Source organism: Uloborus diversus, chromosome 3 (assembly GCF_026930045.1).
Source record: "Uloborus diversus isolate 005 chromosome 3, Udiv.v.3.1, whole genome shotgun sequence".
In the NCBI taxonomy this organism is placed as follows: domain Eukaryota; kingdom Metazoa; phylum Arthropoda; class Arachnida; order Araneae; family Uloboridae; genus Uloborus; species Uloborus diversus.
In genome coordinates this window covers 113,499,315-113,516,996 of record NC_072733.1, presented here as the reverse complement: position 1 = coordinate 113,516,996, position 17,682 = coordinate 113,499,315, and the positions used below count along the sequence as shown (strand labels likewise).

The window sequence follows — 17,682 nt, the reverse complement described above, 5'->3', positions numbered from 1 at the left end:
GGGGGGCGGAGGGGGCGGTCCGCCCCAGGCCCCGCTTTGACATAGGCCCCTAATTTTCAATTTTTGGTTTTCACCAATATTGTCGCATATCTTGGATCTTGGTTTGAATGCTTAAACAAGTTGGCTTAATAAATCATAATTTTTTTTAAGAACAAATATTTGTTCACAGTGACTCCTCTTCGGGATCAATGGAGGGTTTATGATACCCAGGCTCCGCTTTGACACAGTCCCCAAAATTTTAATTCATTTTCTTTTTCGCCAGACGTGCCTTATGTCATGGTTTAGATAAATAAAAAGTTGTCTTTTTATGTAGAGTGAATATTTTCTCAGTCCCTCTTGCCTAAACAAAGAGAGGGCAAATTATGTCCCACAGGCCCCGCTTTGACATAGGCCCCGAAATTGTATCTTATTTTTTTCCAATAGACCTGTCATATACATCATGATTAGAAATATTAATCGGTTGCCTACATATATGCGAGTATATACCATAAATTTTGTTAAATATGACTTTTTTTTCACAGTGACCCGTCCTAGTGTACAAAGGCACATGAGCGCTTGGGCCACGAATTTAATGGGGGCTCCAAATTTTTAAATTAACCAAATCTATAAAAATCGTTAGCTTTTATTTAGTTAAGTGCTTTCAGCAAAGTTATATGCATTTTTTTTTTCAAACAATTAATAATTAAAAAAAAAAAAAAAAAAAACGAATGCATAACAGATGCACGTTTATAATTTTTGATCATTACAGTATACAGCTAAAATATCTGTTTTATGTTTTGTTTTGTGTATTAAGACTACGACGGTCTAGTCTTAATTCATACACTATTTTTGAAACCAAATTCAAACATATAACCAAGAAAATCCATTCATTAATTAGCAGTTGTCTATCCTTTGTGGCGTTGGAAGAATCAGCCAGATAATTTTTTTTTTTTTTTACCAGCTGCACTTCTGTTGTTTTAAGTTTCGTCTTCTGCCCGAAGCTATATATATAACTTTTAAGAGCCAATCGGACGGACCCCTTCTGACTCAAGCAAAGGGGATTTCCTTTTTGCTATGCCCCTTTCGACAGCATAAAACTGTTTAATTGGTCAATCCTTCGGGACTTTTGACCTTGACTGCATAATACCTCCTCCCATCCATTCTATACCCGATTGCAAGCTTACTTGACTGTGGAGAAATGAGCTGCGGCCAAGCGAAAGAAATAGTTCCTAGCGCTTTGTCCGATAATCAGGGGAAATTACGCTCTTCGCTTTAGAAATCGGTTCTATATTTTGAATGCCCTCATTTCTACACATGCATAAAAGGTCAGTAAAATGTAGTTACTAATATTTTTAAAAAATATTTCAATTCATGAGTACTAATTGAATTTTGTAATGAAGAATTGCAAAATTCAATTGATTTTTAAATATATACTTGGATGTTCAGATGCAATAAATTTTTAAGATACAATATAATTTTAAGACTTTTTTCTGTTTTTGATATTTTCTGACAGAGCACAATTTTATTAAAAATATAGTATTTACTTAATTTCACTGAAAACCATGTGTTTTACTGTGGTATTTACAATAGTGCCCGAAATCAAACCAACACTACCTGAAATATGTAAAAATGTACTACTTAAAGTAATTACTGTAATATATGGTACGTACACATAGTTTGAGAAACTTCAGTTTCAATACCAGATAGGCCCCCATTTCGAGTAGCGCCCCAGGCCCCCATCCGTTTTGGTACGCCACTGCCCAACCTTTTTATACCAAAGGGCACATGCTAACATGCCGGTCGCACGCAGAGTCTGATTACTGAATAGACTGACTAACTATAGAGCTCCCGCTCCCACTTTTTAGGGGCCTCCAAATGCCCATCTACCCAAGAACGATGACACACCCTTTCCATTGCACGGAGCTCCCTCCCCCCCCCCAAGAGGGACTGCATGAAACAAGATCGAAAACCTTCTTCAATTACTGGCTCTGATAAAAAGATGCATGACCTTGAGAGAATTCATTTCAGTGTGAAACAAAGCAGACAACGAAACTCAAAGCGGGGCGGGGTGAATCCGGGTTAAGACAGTTAATCATTAAATCATGTCCCATGAGGTCAAATAAAATTCTTAAACTACCTCCTAAAAATTTCAGCACTGTCTGCACCTGGACCCCACTCCCCCCCCACCCGCCTGTTTCCTTTCACATTGAAATCAATTCTCTAAAAGGTCATACATATTTTTTATCACAGTCTTACAATTATGCTTCTTCGGATTGCTATATACGTGAGGAGTGACCACAGGAGGGAGGGGGGATCATAACGTAGCCTGTACCATCAACAATTTCTGGGGAGGGGGGGGGGTAAAAAAGGTTTCTGATCTCATTTTGTTGAATCTCACAATTGTAAGAAAATGCCATCTAAATGGGGCCGGGGGGAATCAAAAGTTTTAAAAGTTTTTTTGTTTTAATTTATTTATTTTTGATTAAAAATTTTTTTTTTTGAAAACTGTTTATACTCTTTTTATTTAGTTAGTTTGTGTGTCTGTGTATGTCATCTGCGTAGCACAGAACTTTTCTAATAAAATAATAATAATAATTAAAAATAAATAATCATAAAATATTTTTTTTTAAACAAATTTATTTTTAAAAAAAAGAGCAAAAATACAAAAGGAAAAAGGGTCGAGAAAATTTTTTTAGGGGAGGGGGTGATTTTTGTTGGTAAGCTTGGGGGGTGGGGGACACCCCTGGTTTTCATATGTTTAAAGAAAACTGCTTTTAGAAAGTTAGGTTTTAGCATCTAATGAAACAAAAAAAAAAAAAAAAAAACGTATTAAAAGTAAAAAATACATTTGGCAAAAACAAAATGTTATCTGGTAAATGCACCGAGAAGAGTAAAAGAAGTTTTTAACTAAAATTTACGAAAAACAAGGACATTCTTTGTGTTTGAAATTATTACTTTAATTCTCTGACCGGAATTTATCTCATTTTCGATGCTTGTTTTCCTCGCGCTATTGTGACTCAAAGGATGATATTTTTCATTTCCAGGTGCTAACGGAGAGTATCCTGGGTTGCTTTAGATGCTTGAAAGTTGAAAATTTGGAAAAGTATGCATATTATAGCAAGATATTTAATAAGTTTGACAGTCCAAAACACATTGTGTTTGCCTGTCAGAGAGCTTTGTTGGCCTCGCTATAGGCGCCATCTAGGGGCGAAATTCCTTGCCCCGTCCCTCGCTTTCGAAGGGAAAATAACAGGCTCTTCACGCAACAGCACAGATTCTCGTAGGCTACGCTATGTTTTATTTTCATTCTTGCAACGGCAGCAGTAAGTGGTAATCAATTATTAAGTACTTGAAACTTCCGAACCGACCGATGGTTTTAGGCGTTGTATCGCGGCATTTAATCGGGTCTGCTTGTAGATATACCCGGCGAGTTGTTTTATTAAATTCTGTTCAAAATAAAGTATCTTTTAATTCTTATCGACCTACTATTTGTTTGTTTTCTTCTAAATTAACTGCAGTGATGGAAGAACATGGAGTAGTTCCTGATGTTATCGACACCGTTCCTTCGTCAACTATAGAGGTATGAAAAATTGAAGTAGATTAACATTTCATCGTAGTTACGTATGCGTTGTAAAGTATTATTTTTACTGTCCGTTTTGCGATGAACCATTAGCTTTTTTGCTTTTCAAATGAGAAGAAAAAAGCTCAAACTGGAAACTTGTGGTGGTTTAAATCACCGTTACTGGTGCGTTGCACACCGTTATTTATTACCTCTGAAATTAAGCATGGTGTTAGGTTTTCTAAAAGTTGGCTAAATTCTCCCGCAATTGTTTGTCACATTGTGTAGCTGGTAATCTATGCAATAAAAATAAGGGAATAAATTGAAATTTTAATGCTCAATTTGAGATTTTTGCAGATCAAAAGATACGCAAGTTCAAAAATTTACTTAGGTCGCAGCCGCATATCCAGGGTCGTCATGCCCCCCCCCCCGGTTCCTCCAAAAGCGACCAAACATTGTCCAAAACTGTGGGGGACTTCCTACTTTCCGGAAATTTCAGGAAGGAGGGAGCTACTATTTGTGCCCGAATGTTACTTACGTCCCTCCTCCCTTCCAATTCTAATATTCATATGTTAATGACCCCCACTAAATCCAGAAGTTTGATCCTCCTTGGATGTGATCAAGTAAGTGAAAGTTATATACAATAATTGAAACCTGCTTATTTTTAATTTTTTCATGGATGTATTGGGGGAAGGGATGGGTGAATATCGCTTGAGGCATATATTGGTCCATTTTTCTACTTTTCATCTCGTCAAAAAATGTAATGAGCGGTTCAATTTTCCACAATAAGTCTCACTAAACATTTCTCACTGTCCTAAATTTATTCAAAAATATTGGGTTGATTTACTTTTTTTACATCAAATTTTTACAGAGCCTTGTAAAATATACCAATGTCCTTGGGGTACTTTGGGGAACTGATGTGATATACCCCACCCTTGGCGACTTTTTCCTGTTGGCGCCAAGAAAACGATGTATGACCACATATGTCATACATCGTTCTTAGCGATGCTTTTTTAGCGCCAACAGGAAAAAATCAGATAAAAAAACATGATCAAAGCATTTCAGAACACAATATATATAAAAACAACATAAAAGCACAACAAAAAACATCACGAATATATACTTCAAAAATGTACAGGGCCGGGGTTTTTTGTAAACATATTAAAATACAATGAAATAAATTATTGTATTAATTACAAGTCGAAATTAATGCATTAATTTTTTTTTCATCATTTCTCCGGGATACGAGCCCTCGGTCTCATAGTACTTTCGTAATGAGACCTAGGCTCGCCGGTCCTGCCTCGGTCTCATTACGAAAGTACTATGAGACCTCTGGCTCGCCAGGACCTCGCTCCGCTCATTCCGTTATCCCTCCGACTGTTAATATACATTACAGTCGGAGTATGGTCACAGTTATGTATATTTTCATGACACCCAAGGGTGGCTCCTTCCGTTCAGTGTACAATAACGACACAGTTTTAAGTGTGAAATATGCACCATTATTGTGCAGATTTATTAATAAAATTCAGCATTTTTAAGAGTACAACCGAAAGAACTTTCAATTGTTAACATAAAATTCAGTACCTAAAGGAGGCACGTTAATAGAATGTCTAAATAATTCGTGGCATCGATAAGAATTAACTTTTAGAACAAAATAACCGTACTATTTCTATAAAATAAATTTACATACAGTAAAAATAAAGTTAAAAACTACAAGAACCCCTCAAGGATTTGTAAAAACAAAGAATTTTGGAAGTGAGAGGTTTTTTTTTGAATTCTAAAATAAAGAACTTACCTTTTTACAAATACAAATACAAAAGGGACGACCAGCAACAGGCTCTGGGCCCAGCTAGACTGGTCTAGTCAATTTACAATCCCCAGTGAAGATCAATGGCCCTCTTAAAACTATCTACTCCCTTGCTCATTACCACCTCTTCCAGTAAACTGTTCCAAGGTTCCACTACCCTGCTATAATAATAATAATTTTTCCTAATATCCATGTTAGCCTGAGATTTAAATAGCTTAAAACAATGACCCCTTGTCCTGTTTTCAGTGCTAAACTTCAGCCCCGTAACATCTTTCATTTTAATAAATTTAAACAACTGAATCATGTCCCCTCGGTCTCTTCTTTGCTCAAGACTGTACATTTTTAACCTTCTAAGCCTGGAATCATAGTCTAAGTGAGAAAGTCCATTTATTAGCCTTTGAACCCTTTCCAATACATTAATGTCTTAAGATAAGGCGACCAAAACTGAACAGCATACTCCAAATGGGGTCTTACCAAACTTCTATATAAGGGCAGAAGAACTTCTTTAGATTTATTTGAAATAGATCTATTGATAAACCCAAGCATCTTATTGGCTTTGTTGCTAGCAATGCTGCACTGTTGGCTAAACTTTAAATCCTGACTTATTAAGACCCCCAGATCAGTAACTTTGTCTGCCTGACTAATGACTGAACCTTGCAAATAATAACTTGTACACTTATTTCCATGCCCTAAATGTAGCACTTGACATTTTCCAACATTAACAGCCATACCCCATTTATCAGCCCACTCCGTAATATGATCTAGATCCTCTTGCAGCTGAGTCATTCCACGTCAAATCGACACAATTTGGAGCAATTTTAGGACGCACCGTCACAGATCTGGATGAAACTTGGTACATCAAGAGATTTAACCTAGTTATGAATGAAAATGCTAAAAAAAAAATGTTTCTTTCTCCTCATTTAGCAGTTATTAATTATTGATTATTCAAATTTTTGTTAAAAAATGCTACACTTTGAGACTGTTAATCCTTGTTTTCTCAGAAACTATAAAAGATACAAGCCTGATATTGGTCTTGTTTTAAAGCTCTTTTAATCTGCTTCAATTTGATATGCAACTTAATGAAATTCAAAATTTTTTAATTTAAAATTAAATTTAAATAAATTTTAAAATTTAAATTTTTCAAAAACGGACAATTTTAAAATTTTGAAAAAAATCACAAAATTACTTTGTGTTATCCTCTCACATCTCACCAAGTTTCATATTGGGATCTTAATGGGATCAGTTGATACAGGGAGGACAAGTTTCACATATCTGCCAAAATATGGGTTATGTGCTGAATAGTTATTATTTTATGTGCAAAAAAAAAAAAAATAAATAAATATGCTTCATACATGTTCACTTTTTTATGCAGAACTGTCTACTAGAAATGAAGTTTTTCTTAGTACGATTTGTTCCTTAAAAAAATAACTCATTAATAAAAATATTAATCATTTAAATCTCATTTTATTGAGAAAAATAAATTAAAAAGAAATAAAATTTTAAAAAAGGAAAGGAAGAAAGGGAAAAAAAAAGAAAATATTTTCTCTGGGGATGTGAACTTAAAATAATCCACTATAAATTCAGATCTGAAACATTAAGCTACCCTTTTCACCCCCTTTGCTAACAAAATGAAACAGACTGGGGGTGGCTATTGAGAATGAGATCCAATGGTTCGTTCTGCCTCACTGCTTTTTTCTCCACCTGTCACTGGTTTGAGATTGACCAATTTTTCAATATGTTTCATGTTTTTGCTTGTGGAGTTCAGTCAGCAGTACCATAAAATCTCAAAAGCACCCCCCCCCCCCTAGTTTCAAAAGATAACTTACTAATTCCAAAAAAATGGGGGGGGGGGGGGTTTATAATCAAATTTTGTTTTTGTAAAATTTGCCAAAATAATTGTTTGTAGCAATATTAATTTTAGAGTACACAAAATAAATAAGTAAATAATAGTTACTATTAATATTAAAGAAAAGGGAGAAATGAATTAATAAAAGCCTGTCATAATTTTATGGCATGAGGGCGACAATATTTTTTTGAAAGAAAGGATTTTGCACCTTAAGTTACCAAAACCCCTTCCAAAAATAATTAAAAGCAGTACACTCACATGAACTTCTTTTGTAACACATATGAACTGAACAAAAAGATAAGTGCCCTTGCATCAAAAGGCGTCTAGACTTTTGGAAGGAATAAAACTGAAACTATTTTTTTTTTTTTTTGCAAGATCCTTTTTTTTTTGTTTAAGTCATAGTGTTTTCTTTTCTTCTTGTTGTCTTTTTTTAGAAAAGAAAACCAGCACATGAAGAGGGAAACTAAACCTCTAGAAATGCTTGCCAAATAGAGCATAAAATATTCATTTTTATTTATTTATTTGGGGGGAGGGGGTGAAGGGATGAAGATGATCTGAAAATTTTTAGGAGAGGGGAGGGGGAGGTATATTTGGGATTGCAAAATGATCCTTCCACAAAAAAAAGGGGGGGGGATAGAGGGATTCTTTCTGGTGTTTATAATACTTTCTTGTTCTGTAATACACAATTCCTGTTGAAACTATCTTCAGTCAGCATTCAAGCCTTGTCTTCTGCTGTGAAAACTTCATTTCTTTAACTTTCAGTTATTTTATTTCAGTTGGTTTACATCAGAACTGAAAGTCTATTTTTAAACTAATTTTGACACTCAGCGTATTTATATTATTTGCTAAGTATTTAATTTTATCATGAATCATTTAAATTGTTGCAATCCGTTCAAAAAGTATTCTCACTCACACATAAGAAAATGATTGAGATCTGCAATGCCATGGATGTATTCATTTGTACCAGAAATGCCTGAAAAGTCTAAAATATGTGACAGATGCAGAAAGGAGCTTTTGCGGTTGAAGAAAACCGCTGAGTCAACTATAGATAATTGTGCCTCCACTAGTCATGAATCACCAGGTGAGAACTTAGATAGGGAAAGTGAGAGTGACAATTACTCGGACAGATCATTACTTAAAGACTCATTCAGATCATTAAATGACTCTATTGTTCAGTTAGGTGAATCCCCGTTCAACAAGAAAAAAAGAAGATATAAGAAATATTCTCATATGAAAGCAAAAAAGGGGTTTTGTCCACTTCCAATCAACATCCAGGGAAAAATTTGCCCATAGAAACTGCCGAGATTATAAAACAATTTTATGAAAGTGAAGATATAAGTAGGCCAATGCCAGGAATGAAAGATTGCATTTCAGTGAAGGACAGTGAAGGCAATAAAGTTAAAATGTCTAAAAGATTAATGCTTTGTAATCTAAAAGAAGAATGCAAACTTTTTCAAAAAATGTATCACGATGTCAAAGTTGGATTCTCCAAATTTGCCGAATTAAGACCCAAGAATTGTATTTTAGCAGGACAAAGTGGTACACATGCTGTTTGTGTGTGTACCATTCATCAAAATGTTAAATTAAAAATTGAAAATTCCAAAATGAGCTGGATCACAAATGGAAAGATAAAAAAATATACAGATTGTCTTGTAAAAATGGTGTGCAACCCAGCTTCCATTGACTGTTATTTTTCGAATTGTGCAAATTGTCCTGGCATTGATGAGATACAGAAAATATTGGAAGATGGTACAGAAGAAAATATGATTGAAATGATAACATTCCGCCAATGGATTTATGTAGACAGATGCAATCTGGAAACTTTACAAAAACCCACCAATGAGTTCATTGAAATTTTTTGTAATGATTTGAAAGTTCTTCTTCGTCACGACTTAATAGCTAAACAGCAGAGTTCTTTTATGACCCATACAAAAGAAAATTTGTCTCAGTTTGAGGTGGCAGTAGTTTGCGACTTTTCCGAAAACTATAGCTTTGTTTTGCAAAATAAAGCACAATCATTTCACTGGAACAGAAATCAAGCCACAATTCACCCTTTTGTTATATACTTCAAAAATGAAAACAAAATTCATCACCTTAGCTTCATTATAATCTCAGAATGTCTTGAGCACAACACAGTAGCTGTTCACCTATTTCAACAAAAGCTAATGAATTTTTTAAAATCTAAATTGGAGAAAAGGTTAGACAAAATTTTTTATTTCTCCGATGGATCAGCTGCACAATACAAAAATAAAAAGAATTTCTTAAATCTATGCTGCCATGAAAGAGATTTTGGTATTGAGGCTGAGTGGCATTTTTCTACCACTGCTCACAGTAAAGGCCCATGTGATGGCGTGGGTGGTACACTCAAAAAAGAAGCAGCAAGAGCAAGTCTTCAAAGGGCGTATGAAAACCAAATTACGACACCTATGCAACTGTACCAATGGGCAAAATCTGACCTTTCAAAGACCATGTACTTCAGTTACGCCAGCCAAAATGAATATATTCAAAACGCAGAACAGCTCTCTCATCCTTTCCAGCAAGCAGTGCCAATACTAGGTACCCAAAAGCTGCATGCCTTTATTCCCTCAAGCTGTGGAACAAAGGTGAGCGCCAAGGCATTTTCTTTTTCTCCATCCACTGAATATTCTGTCATCTCAACTGGAGAAAGTGTCCCTTTAATGATGAAAGATCTCAATGGATATGTCATTTCCATATATGATAAAAAATGGTGGCTAAGTTATGTTTTGTCCAAAAATGAAGATAATGAAGTGAAAGTCACTTTCCTCCACCCACCAGGACCTTCTCCTTCATTTTCATATCCAACAGTGCCAGACATTCTACGGATACCTTGTTCAGACATTATTTGTAAAGTAAATCCCATCACGCCAACAGGGAGGACATATATACCAGCTGAAGAAAAGAACAATATTGTAAATATTTTGCAGCTTAGAGAGTAAAAAACTCCGACAAATGACAGGACAATGCTGACGTTCTCTTTTTTTTTTTTTTTTTAAAAAGATTTAGTGTGAGTTTTATTTATTTTTTTCCATTATTTTAATTTCATTCAATTTTAAAGTAGGTGTAAGACATTAGAAGGTTTTACATTACTATTAGCAGTTCATTTATAGTTTCCTGTGCTAATTTAATAACTTAGAATAATATTTGAGTAATCTATCAGAAAGGTATTTTGTCCAAAATGCAGAAACTTTGATATATGTAAAACTTGTCCTCCCTGTATCATCTGATCCCATTAAGATCCCATTATGAAACTTGGTAATATGCTAGAGGATAACACAAAATAATTTTTGAATTTTTTCAGAATTTTAAAATTGTCCATTTTTAAGAAATTAAAATTTTAAAATTTAATTTAATTAAATTTTAAAATTATTATTTTTTGATTTTATTAAGTTGCACATCAAATTAAAGCACATTAAAAGAGCTTCAAAACAAGACCAATTTCAAGCTTGTATCTGTTATAGTTTCTGAGAAAATGAGATTTAACCGTCTCAAAGTGTAGCATTTTTTGATGAAAATTTGAATAATTAATATTTAATAACTTTTGAATGAGGTGAAAGAATTTTTTTTTTAGCATTTTCATTCATAACTGGGCTAAATCTCTTCATGTACCAAATTTCATCCAGTTCTGTGACAGTTCGTCCTAAACCGTGTGATGATCTGACACGGAATGACCCAGCTGTTTTGCTTGTTCTTTATTATCTACAGTCCCCATAACTTTGACATCATCAGCAAAACAATTCATGTTCCCAGAAATATTTTTGTGAATATCGTTCATAAAAACAATAAACAAAACAGGCCCTAACACTGATCCTTGAGGAACCCCGCTTAAAACCTCACTCCAATTAGAATAATTTCCCCTTACAACTACCCTTTGTTTCCTTCCGGTCAGCCAGTTTTTTACCCAAATGAAAGTTTTCCCTCCTATTCCTATATCAGCTAATTTGCTAAGTAGAGCAACATGCGGTACCTTATAGAAAGCTTTTTGAAAATCAATATAAACAACATCTACAGGCTTCTTAGTGTCCAAAGCCATGGTAACTTTGTCATAGAAATGTAATAAATTAGTTGCACAAGATTTGCCTTTCCTGAAACCGTACTGAAAACTAGTCAATAGATTATTAGTCTCTAGAAAATTTACTATCTTAATTTTTATCAATGTTTCAAAAATTTTGCAAACCACCGAAGTTAGACTCACAGGTCTATAATTTCCCTTACTCCCTTTAGACCCTTTCTTGAAGAGCGGTGTAATGTTAGCCAGCTTCCAGTCCTCTGGCACTGTCCCCGAGTTATAAGAAGCATTGAAAATTTTTACGATTACATCTGCTAATTCCTCCGCACATTCAACTAAAATTTTTGGATAAATATTATCAGGTCCCAGAGCCTTAGTCTCTTTAATTTTTTTCAAATGAAGTAAAACGTCATCCCTGGAAAATACAAAGTCCTCAAGCTGTACTATAGCTTGTGTCTTGTTGGTGTCAACTGTTGAGATACAGTTATCGTTAAAAACACTCGAAAAAAGTTATTAAGAACATTAGCAATATCACTATCATCCTGAATTAAAATTCCGTGCTCATCAACCAGTGGCCCAATATGACTATTTCGAACTTTCCCCGAATTAGCGTATGCAAAAAACCTCTTGGGATTCCTGTTTATGTTATCTGCCAGTCTTTGCTCCAACTCTCTTTTCTGAATCCGCTCCAAATACTTAAATTTACGCCTTGCCTTACAATATTGGAGCCTATCTGCACTGTGACCAGTTTCTCTAAACCTATGAAAAGCAGCTTGCTTGTAATTTAGAGCGTCTTTAGTTTCCCTGGAGAACCACATTGGCCAAATTTTAGTGTTGACACCCTTTCGCCTAAAAGGAACATGATCCCCAACCGTTTTCGCTAGCTTTTCCTTAAACTCTGCCCACTGAAGATTCACATCGCTATTGTTCAATCCAGAAGAAAAAACTGCTTTCAAACTCTGCCTAAGTGCCACAAAATCATATTTCTGAAATTGGGCACAAACCTAAAATTCTCTACTTTGTGCGTATCAAATTTAATCCCAAACCTAATACTGTTGTGGTCACTGTCTCCAATGTGTTCCCCTACACATAACCCCTGAACAGAACCTTCCATATCACAGAAAACTAGATCCAAAATCACGTCCTGTCGAGTACCCTGAGTTACAATTTGATCTAAAAAACAGTCACCAATTACTTTCAAAAATTCCTCTTCTCTGCTATTACTATAGTAAAAATTATTCCAATCAATTCCTGGAAAATTAAAATCTCCCATTATAATGACTGACCCCTTGCTTGAAATGTCACTAATAATACTAAACATCTGTTCATCTTGACCCTGGCGTAAGTTGGGTGGCCTATAAATGTTCCCTAAACGTAGTTTGTTTCCCTTATTGCTCATCAACTCCAGCCAAATCATATCAATCTCATTAGGCTTATCATTAATTACCAATTCATTGCAAGTTAAAGTGTCTCTGACATAAAATAAAACCCCACCACCTCTTTTACCTACTCTATCTTGTCTAAACAAATTATACCTAGCAATAGATAATAAATCATCATCACTTTTGGTAGCCCATGTCTCAGTAACTCCAATAATATCCAACCTCTCATCTATAATTATGCTTTTCAATTCTTCCATCTTGTTCCTAATACTACGAGCATTTGTATAAAAAACCTTAAGTAAGCCCATCTTACTTTTATTTAATGCTGCACGATTATTTGAATCCCAACTGTTAAAATCTTTTCTCTTATTAGCCACCCTATTTCCCTTTCTACTAAAATCCAAATAGTTAATACCCTTTCGAATTCTGCTCTGAAAACCATGCCCCCCATTCCAACTTAGTTTTTTGATTCTGAAGCCTCTAAAACCAAACCACTAACCATTTTGACCCCTGTAGAGCTCAGATGCAGGCCATCCCTAGCAATCCAATCGCGTTTACATTTACTCCACACATCAATAAACCTGATACTACGCTTAACGCAAATTTCCTTGAGTATCAGGTTCATACACCTAGCCCGTTGGTTTAACCAACTCCTATGCACTCCATACCTGGGAAGCAAACCAACCACTTGGACATTTGCCGAACAGTTGGTTGCTTTGTCCAACAGGGAATCCCATTCCTTTGTAAACTCATCGTTGTTACTATGGCCTACATCGTTAGTTCCCACCCACAAAGTAATTTCATCCTCTTTATTAAATACCCCCTTCTTTTCAGCAACCCTATTTACATCTCTCACCCGAGCCCCTGACAAACAACATCTAGCCACCTTACGTCTAACTCTGCCTATTGAGTTTCCCACCTCACGCACCATTGAATCTCCCAAAATTATACCCTTAGTTTCCCAGTCTGTCACCTCAGCAATAGCTTTCCCCTTTACCTCTGGAATTTTCCCACTATCTAACACACAGCTAATGCCCACCTCCTTTTTACTAACTTCCCCCTTTCCCTCTGGAGTGTTTACCCCATCTACACTCCTACAGCCTAATGCTAACTCACCCTCCAAAGTAAGCATCCTAACTCTGATTTCTGAGAGTTCAACACAGTTAGTGCAAATGAAATCCTTCTCAGACTCATCCTTCCCCTTAAACAAGCAGAACATCTGACATAGGTCACAAGAAATCCACTTGTCCCCTTTACCACTTTTAACCTCCTTCATTATACATATAACCCCCATTCTAGCACAAAATGATACACTTAAAAGTCAATATAAAAATGCAAAATTGAAAAAATAAAACTAATTATTAGAATTAGAAAGCATTGGAAGAAAAAGGTACAAAAATTACAAAATCCTAAGACAAGCAGTAAATTAAAATAAACAAGTTACACACTTAACAGAGCACTCAGGCTTAACAACAAGAAATCAGCACATTTTAGGCTTAGCTACAAATAGAAAAACACTTTAAGAAAGCAAGTAAATCAAAAATAATACTTAAAAGCACAAAAATACTTAATTATATGATAAAATACAATAAAAATACTGAAATTAAAGCAGTAAAATAAACAATTACAGTAAAAAATCACTTATCTCAGGAGCAGCAAAATATCACCCCAGCATTACTAGCGCCCTCTATCGGCTAGGTATAAATATTCACACTCAGTCTGTCTAAAACAATACATCATATGGACAATGGCACGTTACAGATACACACCACGTTGGAGTTAACTTTTAATTAACCTTCAAGTTTGAAGAAACTGGCATTTTCTAATGTTTTTACTTCAAAACACAACTACTGAATTTAAACTAACACAAAATAAGCATTCCTGTAAGGTATATTGCACGAAACAACAACAACACCACGTATCTCTCCTGCGTGAAACCCAAACAACCCAAGTAAACAAGTTTGAACAGATCTGTAAGATTGCCTTCGGGTTGCTAAACACAGGTTAGTTTGGCCAGGGATACCATGCATAAAAAATTATCGCCTCATTGGCGAGAAAAATATTTTAATTTTGTGCAAAAAAATCAAATGTCGCCAAATGGGGGGGTATATCACATCTGTACCTACTTTGGTCCACCTCGCAGGGCACGTTGACCCACATTATGCAAACAACTTCTTTTATAACTTTAGGGATAAATTAGAGCCCTGTAGAATTTTATCTAGGTCTGACATTATGCTTACCATGTTTCAAATAAAATTAAAAAAAAACACTTGTTTAATGTATTATATTTTTAATAAAATTACATACAAGCAAATTTCTCGCAGACAGCTTCAAAATCCTTTTCCACAGGGCTACAAATATTTCGTTTATTATTATAGTAGAACAATTTTCTGTGTACACTCGAGGAAAAAAAAAATAGCTTACACTTCCTTTAAGAAACAAAATAAATTGGAAATTCATTGAAATACCATTGGAACAAAATATCTGTTTTGACGAAAGAAACCTTCAGTCTTGATTTGATTTTCATTATGTAAAATAAATAAAATTACAAAGAACTTCCCATTATAATAATATTTACGATCCCTTGAAGTTTGTTCTAACAGGATTTCACTGAATTTCAATTATCTTTTGATGAAATATGAGTTCAAAGCTATTTATATTTCACATATGAGGCAGTGAGAAGCAAAGGGATGTAAGTGGACATTTTCAAGTTTTGAGTAAAACCCGTTTAAAAGATAACATCCTAGGTAGGCTTTCATTGAAATTATTTTCTAAATCATGCTGTGTAGCAGCAACTACCAAGTCTACTAGTACCATCTCTTGCCCCAAGACAAAGGAAAGGTTCATCCATCATGTGTACTGGTTATCTCCAAATTTTTAATTTTGTCATTTACATCCCTTTGCTTCTCACTGCCTCATATCACTTATTTATATTTCACATTTTTCTTGTAGGTTAATTACAATGATAATGTTGTTTCAATGGGGAATGAGCTTACACCTACACAAGTAAAAAATCCCCCAACTCACATTAAATATCCAGTAGAGGATGGTTCATTGTACACTTTGTGTATGACTGGTAAGTGTATATTTACTGTTTTTTTTTTTTTTTTTTTTGCTGTATTTTGCTATTTTCAGCCTTGGAAAAATCTTATATCCTCATAGTGGATGGATAATCTGCAACAAAGTGTGCTGAATTTCTTTTCTCTAAGTGCGTAAAAAATAATTTCTGCATTAAGCCATACCCAAAAATAATATTGATCAAGTTTCTTTTCCTACATCTTGGGAACAATATCAGGCTCAAAAGAATTTCATCTCTCCGTTGCATTGCCAGCGGAAAATCTTGGGCGTGCCTTCTTGAAGACCAAACAAGACTGCAACTTTCCCTTCTCCCTAGAGTTGAAGGGGTTACATCTTTTCGTCTCATACTTACAAGCCCATCTTTTTAAAATCGGACTGGCCAGTTCCCCGCTGTGCCCACTATGTGAAGGGACTAAGCAAATGACAGGGGAGCATTTTTTTGATTGCCCCGTTCTTCTCGACGTGCTGAAGGATGTCGACTTCAGGGAGCTTCCCCGCTCTGCTACGGCATCTTTGTTGTATTGGCCTGCAAGGCGCCTTATGTCCGAGAGGACGTTGGTGGGCGTAATTTGAAAAAAAAAGTTTCTTTTCCTCATAAAATTCTGTATGCTAAAAAATATTTAAAATTAAATTTGAAAAAAATTGTTTAAACAATTAAAGCATGAAAGTATGATATTATATAAGTACAGATAACTCTTATTCTTCATTACCATGTGTGATGTTATTCATTTTTGGAAATAACTGAAATTATATTATCTTCTTTCTGTTTTATATTAATATATCAAATTAATGGAGAAGTTAATTAGTTTTTCTTATTCAGTCATTTTTGAATAGTTTTAAAAGGGCATCAGTGACTGGACTGAAAATTTGAAATTTTTTCTAAAAAAATTGAATAATTTTAAAAAGAGAAAATTAAGTCAGATTATTTTTATTTAAACTAGTCGACCCGTGCGGAACTCCGCACTGTGCTTCGAATAGTTTCATAAGGTATTTCGCTCTTTAAGAATTTCATAGGAAGAACATTATGAAGAAGAACGAAAAAAAAGTAAGCGCAGAAGAGAAGGCATGTAATTTAAAGACATCAGTAACAAAACCTCGTTAAATACAACATTGTGATAATTTGATCATCGCTCACCTTTTGGTCGTACATATTTTCAATTCAAACATAAATATTATTAAAAGTGTGGCTGAGTAGTGACTCGTGAAAAAGCAATAATTGTGCATGTAAAAAAACAGGTTGTGGCAAATACAGTCCTGGTCATGTGAGCATCTGACGGGAAAAAAAGAAATATTAAAGAGATATTTATTGGCACGGATTCGAATTGGCGCCATTCTGATTAACAGCCCGACACCCCAACAAACCTAGCAATTGCGCCTTCCTTTTCGAAAGCTATTCATTGAAGGAATGCGTAATAAAAAACAGCAAAAAAGCTTTTTGCCAAAAAAAAAAAAATAATAAAAATAATAAGATCATGCTTCTATGTTTTGTCATTAACCAGCATGATACGATTTAAAGTTATTCGAAAAGCATGGAATTTGATTAAAGAATGACGAAGATCTCACGTAGCGATTGAAGCTAACATTCTAGAGAAGTAATAAATTAGATTGAAAATAAGTGTTTTTATCTTTGAATATTGAACTATCTCACATAGAAGGTTGCTTTAACAGTTACGGCTTAAATGCCCGCACATGTTTCTTTTTTAATCGAACACTTAAAATTCAAAACCAAAACCAGTTGAACTGAGTCCGTTTTTTAAGTGCAATTTTTCGAACGTAGACAAAATGTTTTTTTTTTTTTTTTCAGCGGAAAGCAGAGAAGTAGAAAATGATTTCTTGCTAATGAAGTTGATAATAATTTTAATGCTTTATATCGTATTCCCGCGAATAAAAAATTAAAGGTTTACTGGGTGAAACTCTTAGTTTTAATTTGGCGTAGTATTTTTTCATTTGTACAAAGGTCGAACACTGCTATTAAAAACATCTAAATTTCAGCATACAATGAAA

At 34.6% G+C, this 17,682-nt stretch overlaps 1 protein-coding gene across 1 annotated transcript in view; it reads left to right on the top strand.

The window, feature by feature from the left end:
- Nucleotides 1-3,296: 3,296 nt before the first annotated feature.
- Nucleotides 3,297-17,682, top strand: part of LOC129218092 (protein D3-like) — a 51,485-nt gene continuing 37,099 nt past the window's right edge. The window contains exons 1-2 of the mRNA XM_054852286.1: nt 3,297-3,559; nt 15,553-15,676. Of these exons, the coding sequence (XP_054708261.1) occupies nt 3,350-3,559; nt 15,553-15,676 (334 nt within the window). The 5' untranslated portion in view covers nt 3,297-3,349. The remainder of the gene's footprint in view (nt 3,560-15,552; nt 15,677-17,682) is intronic.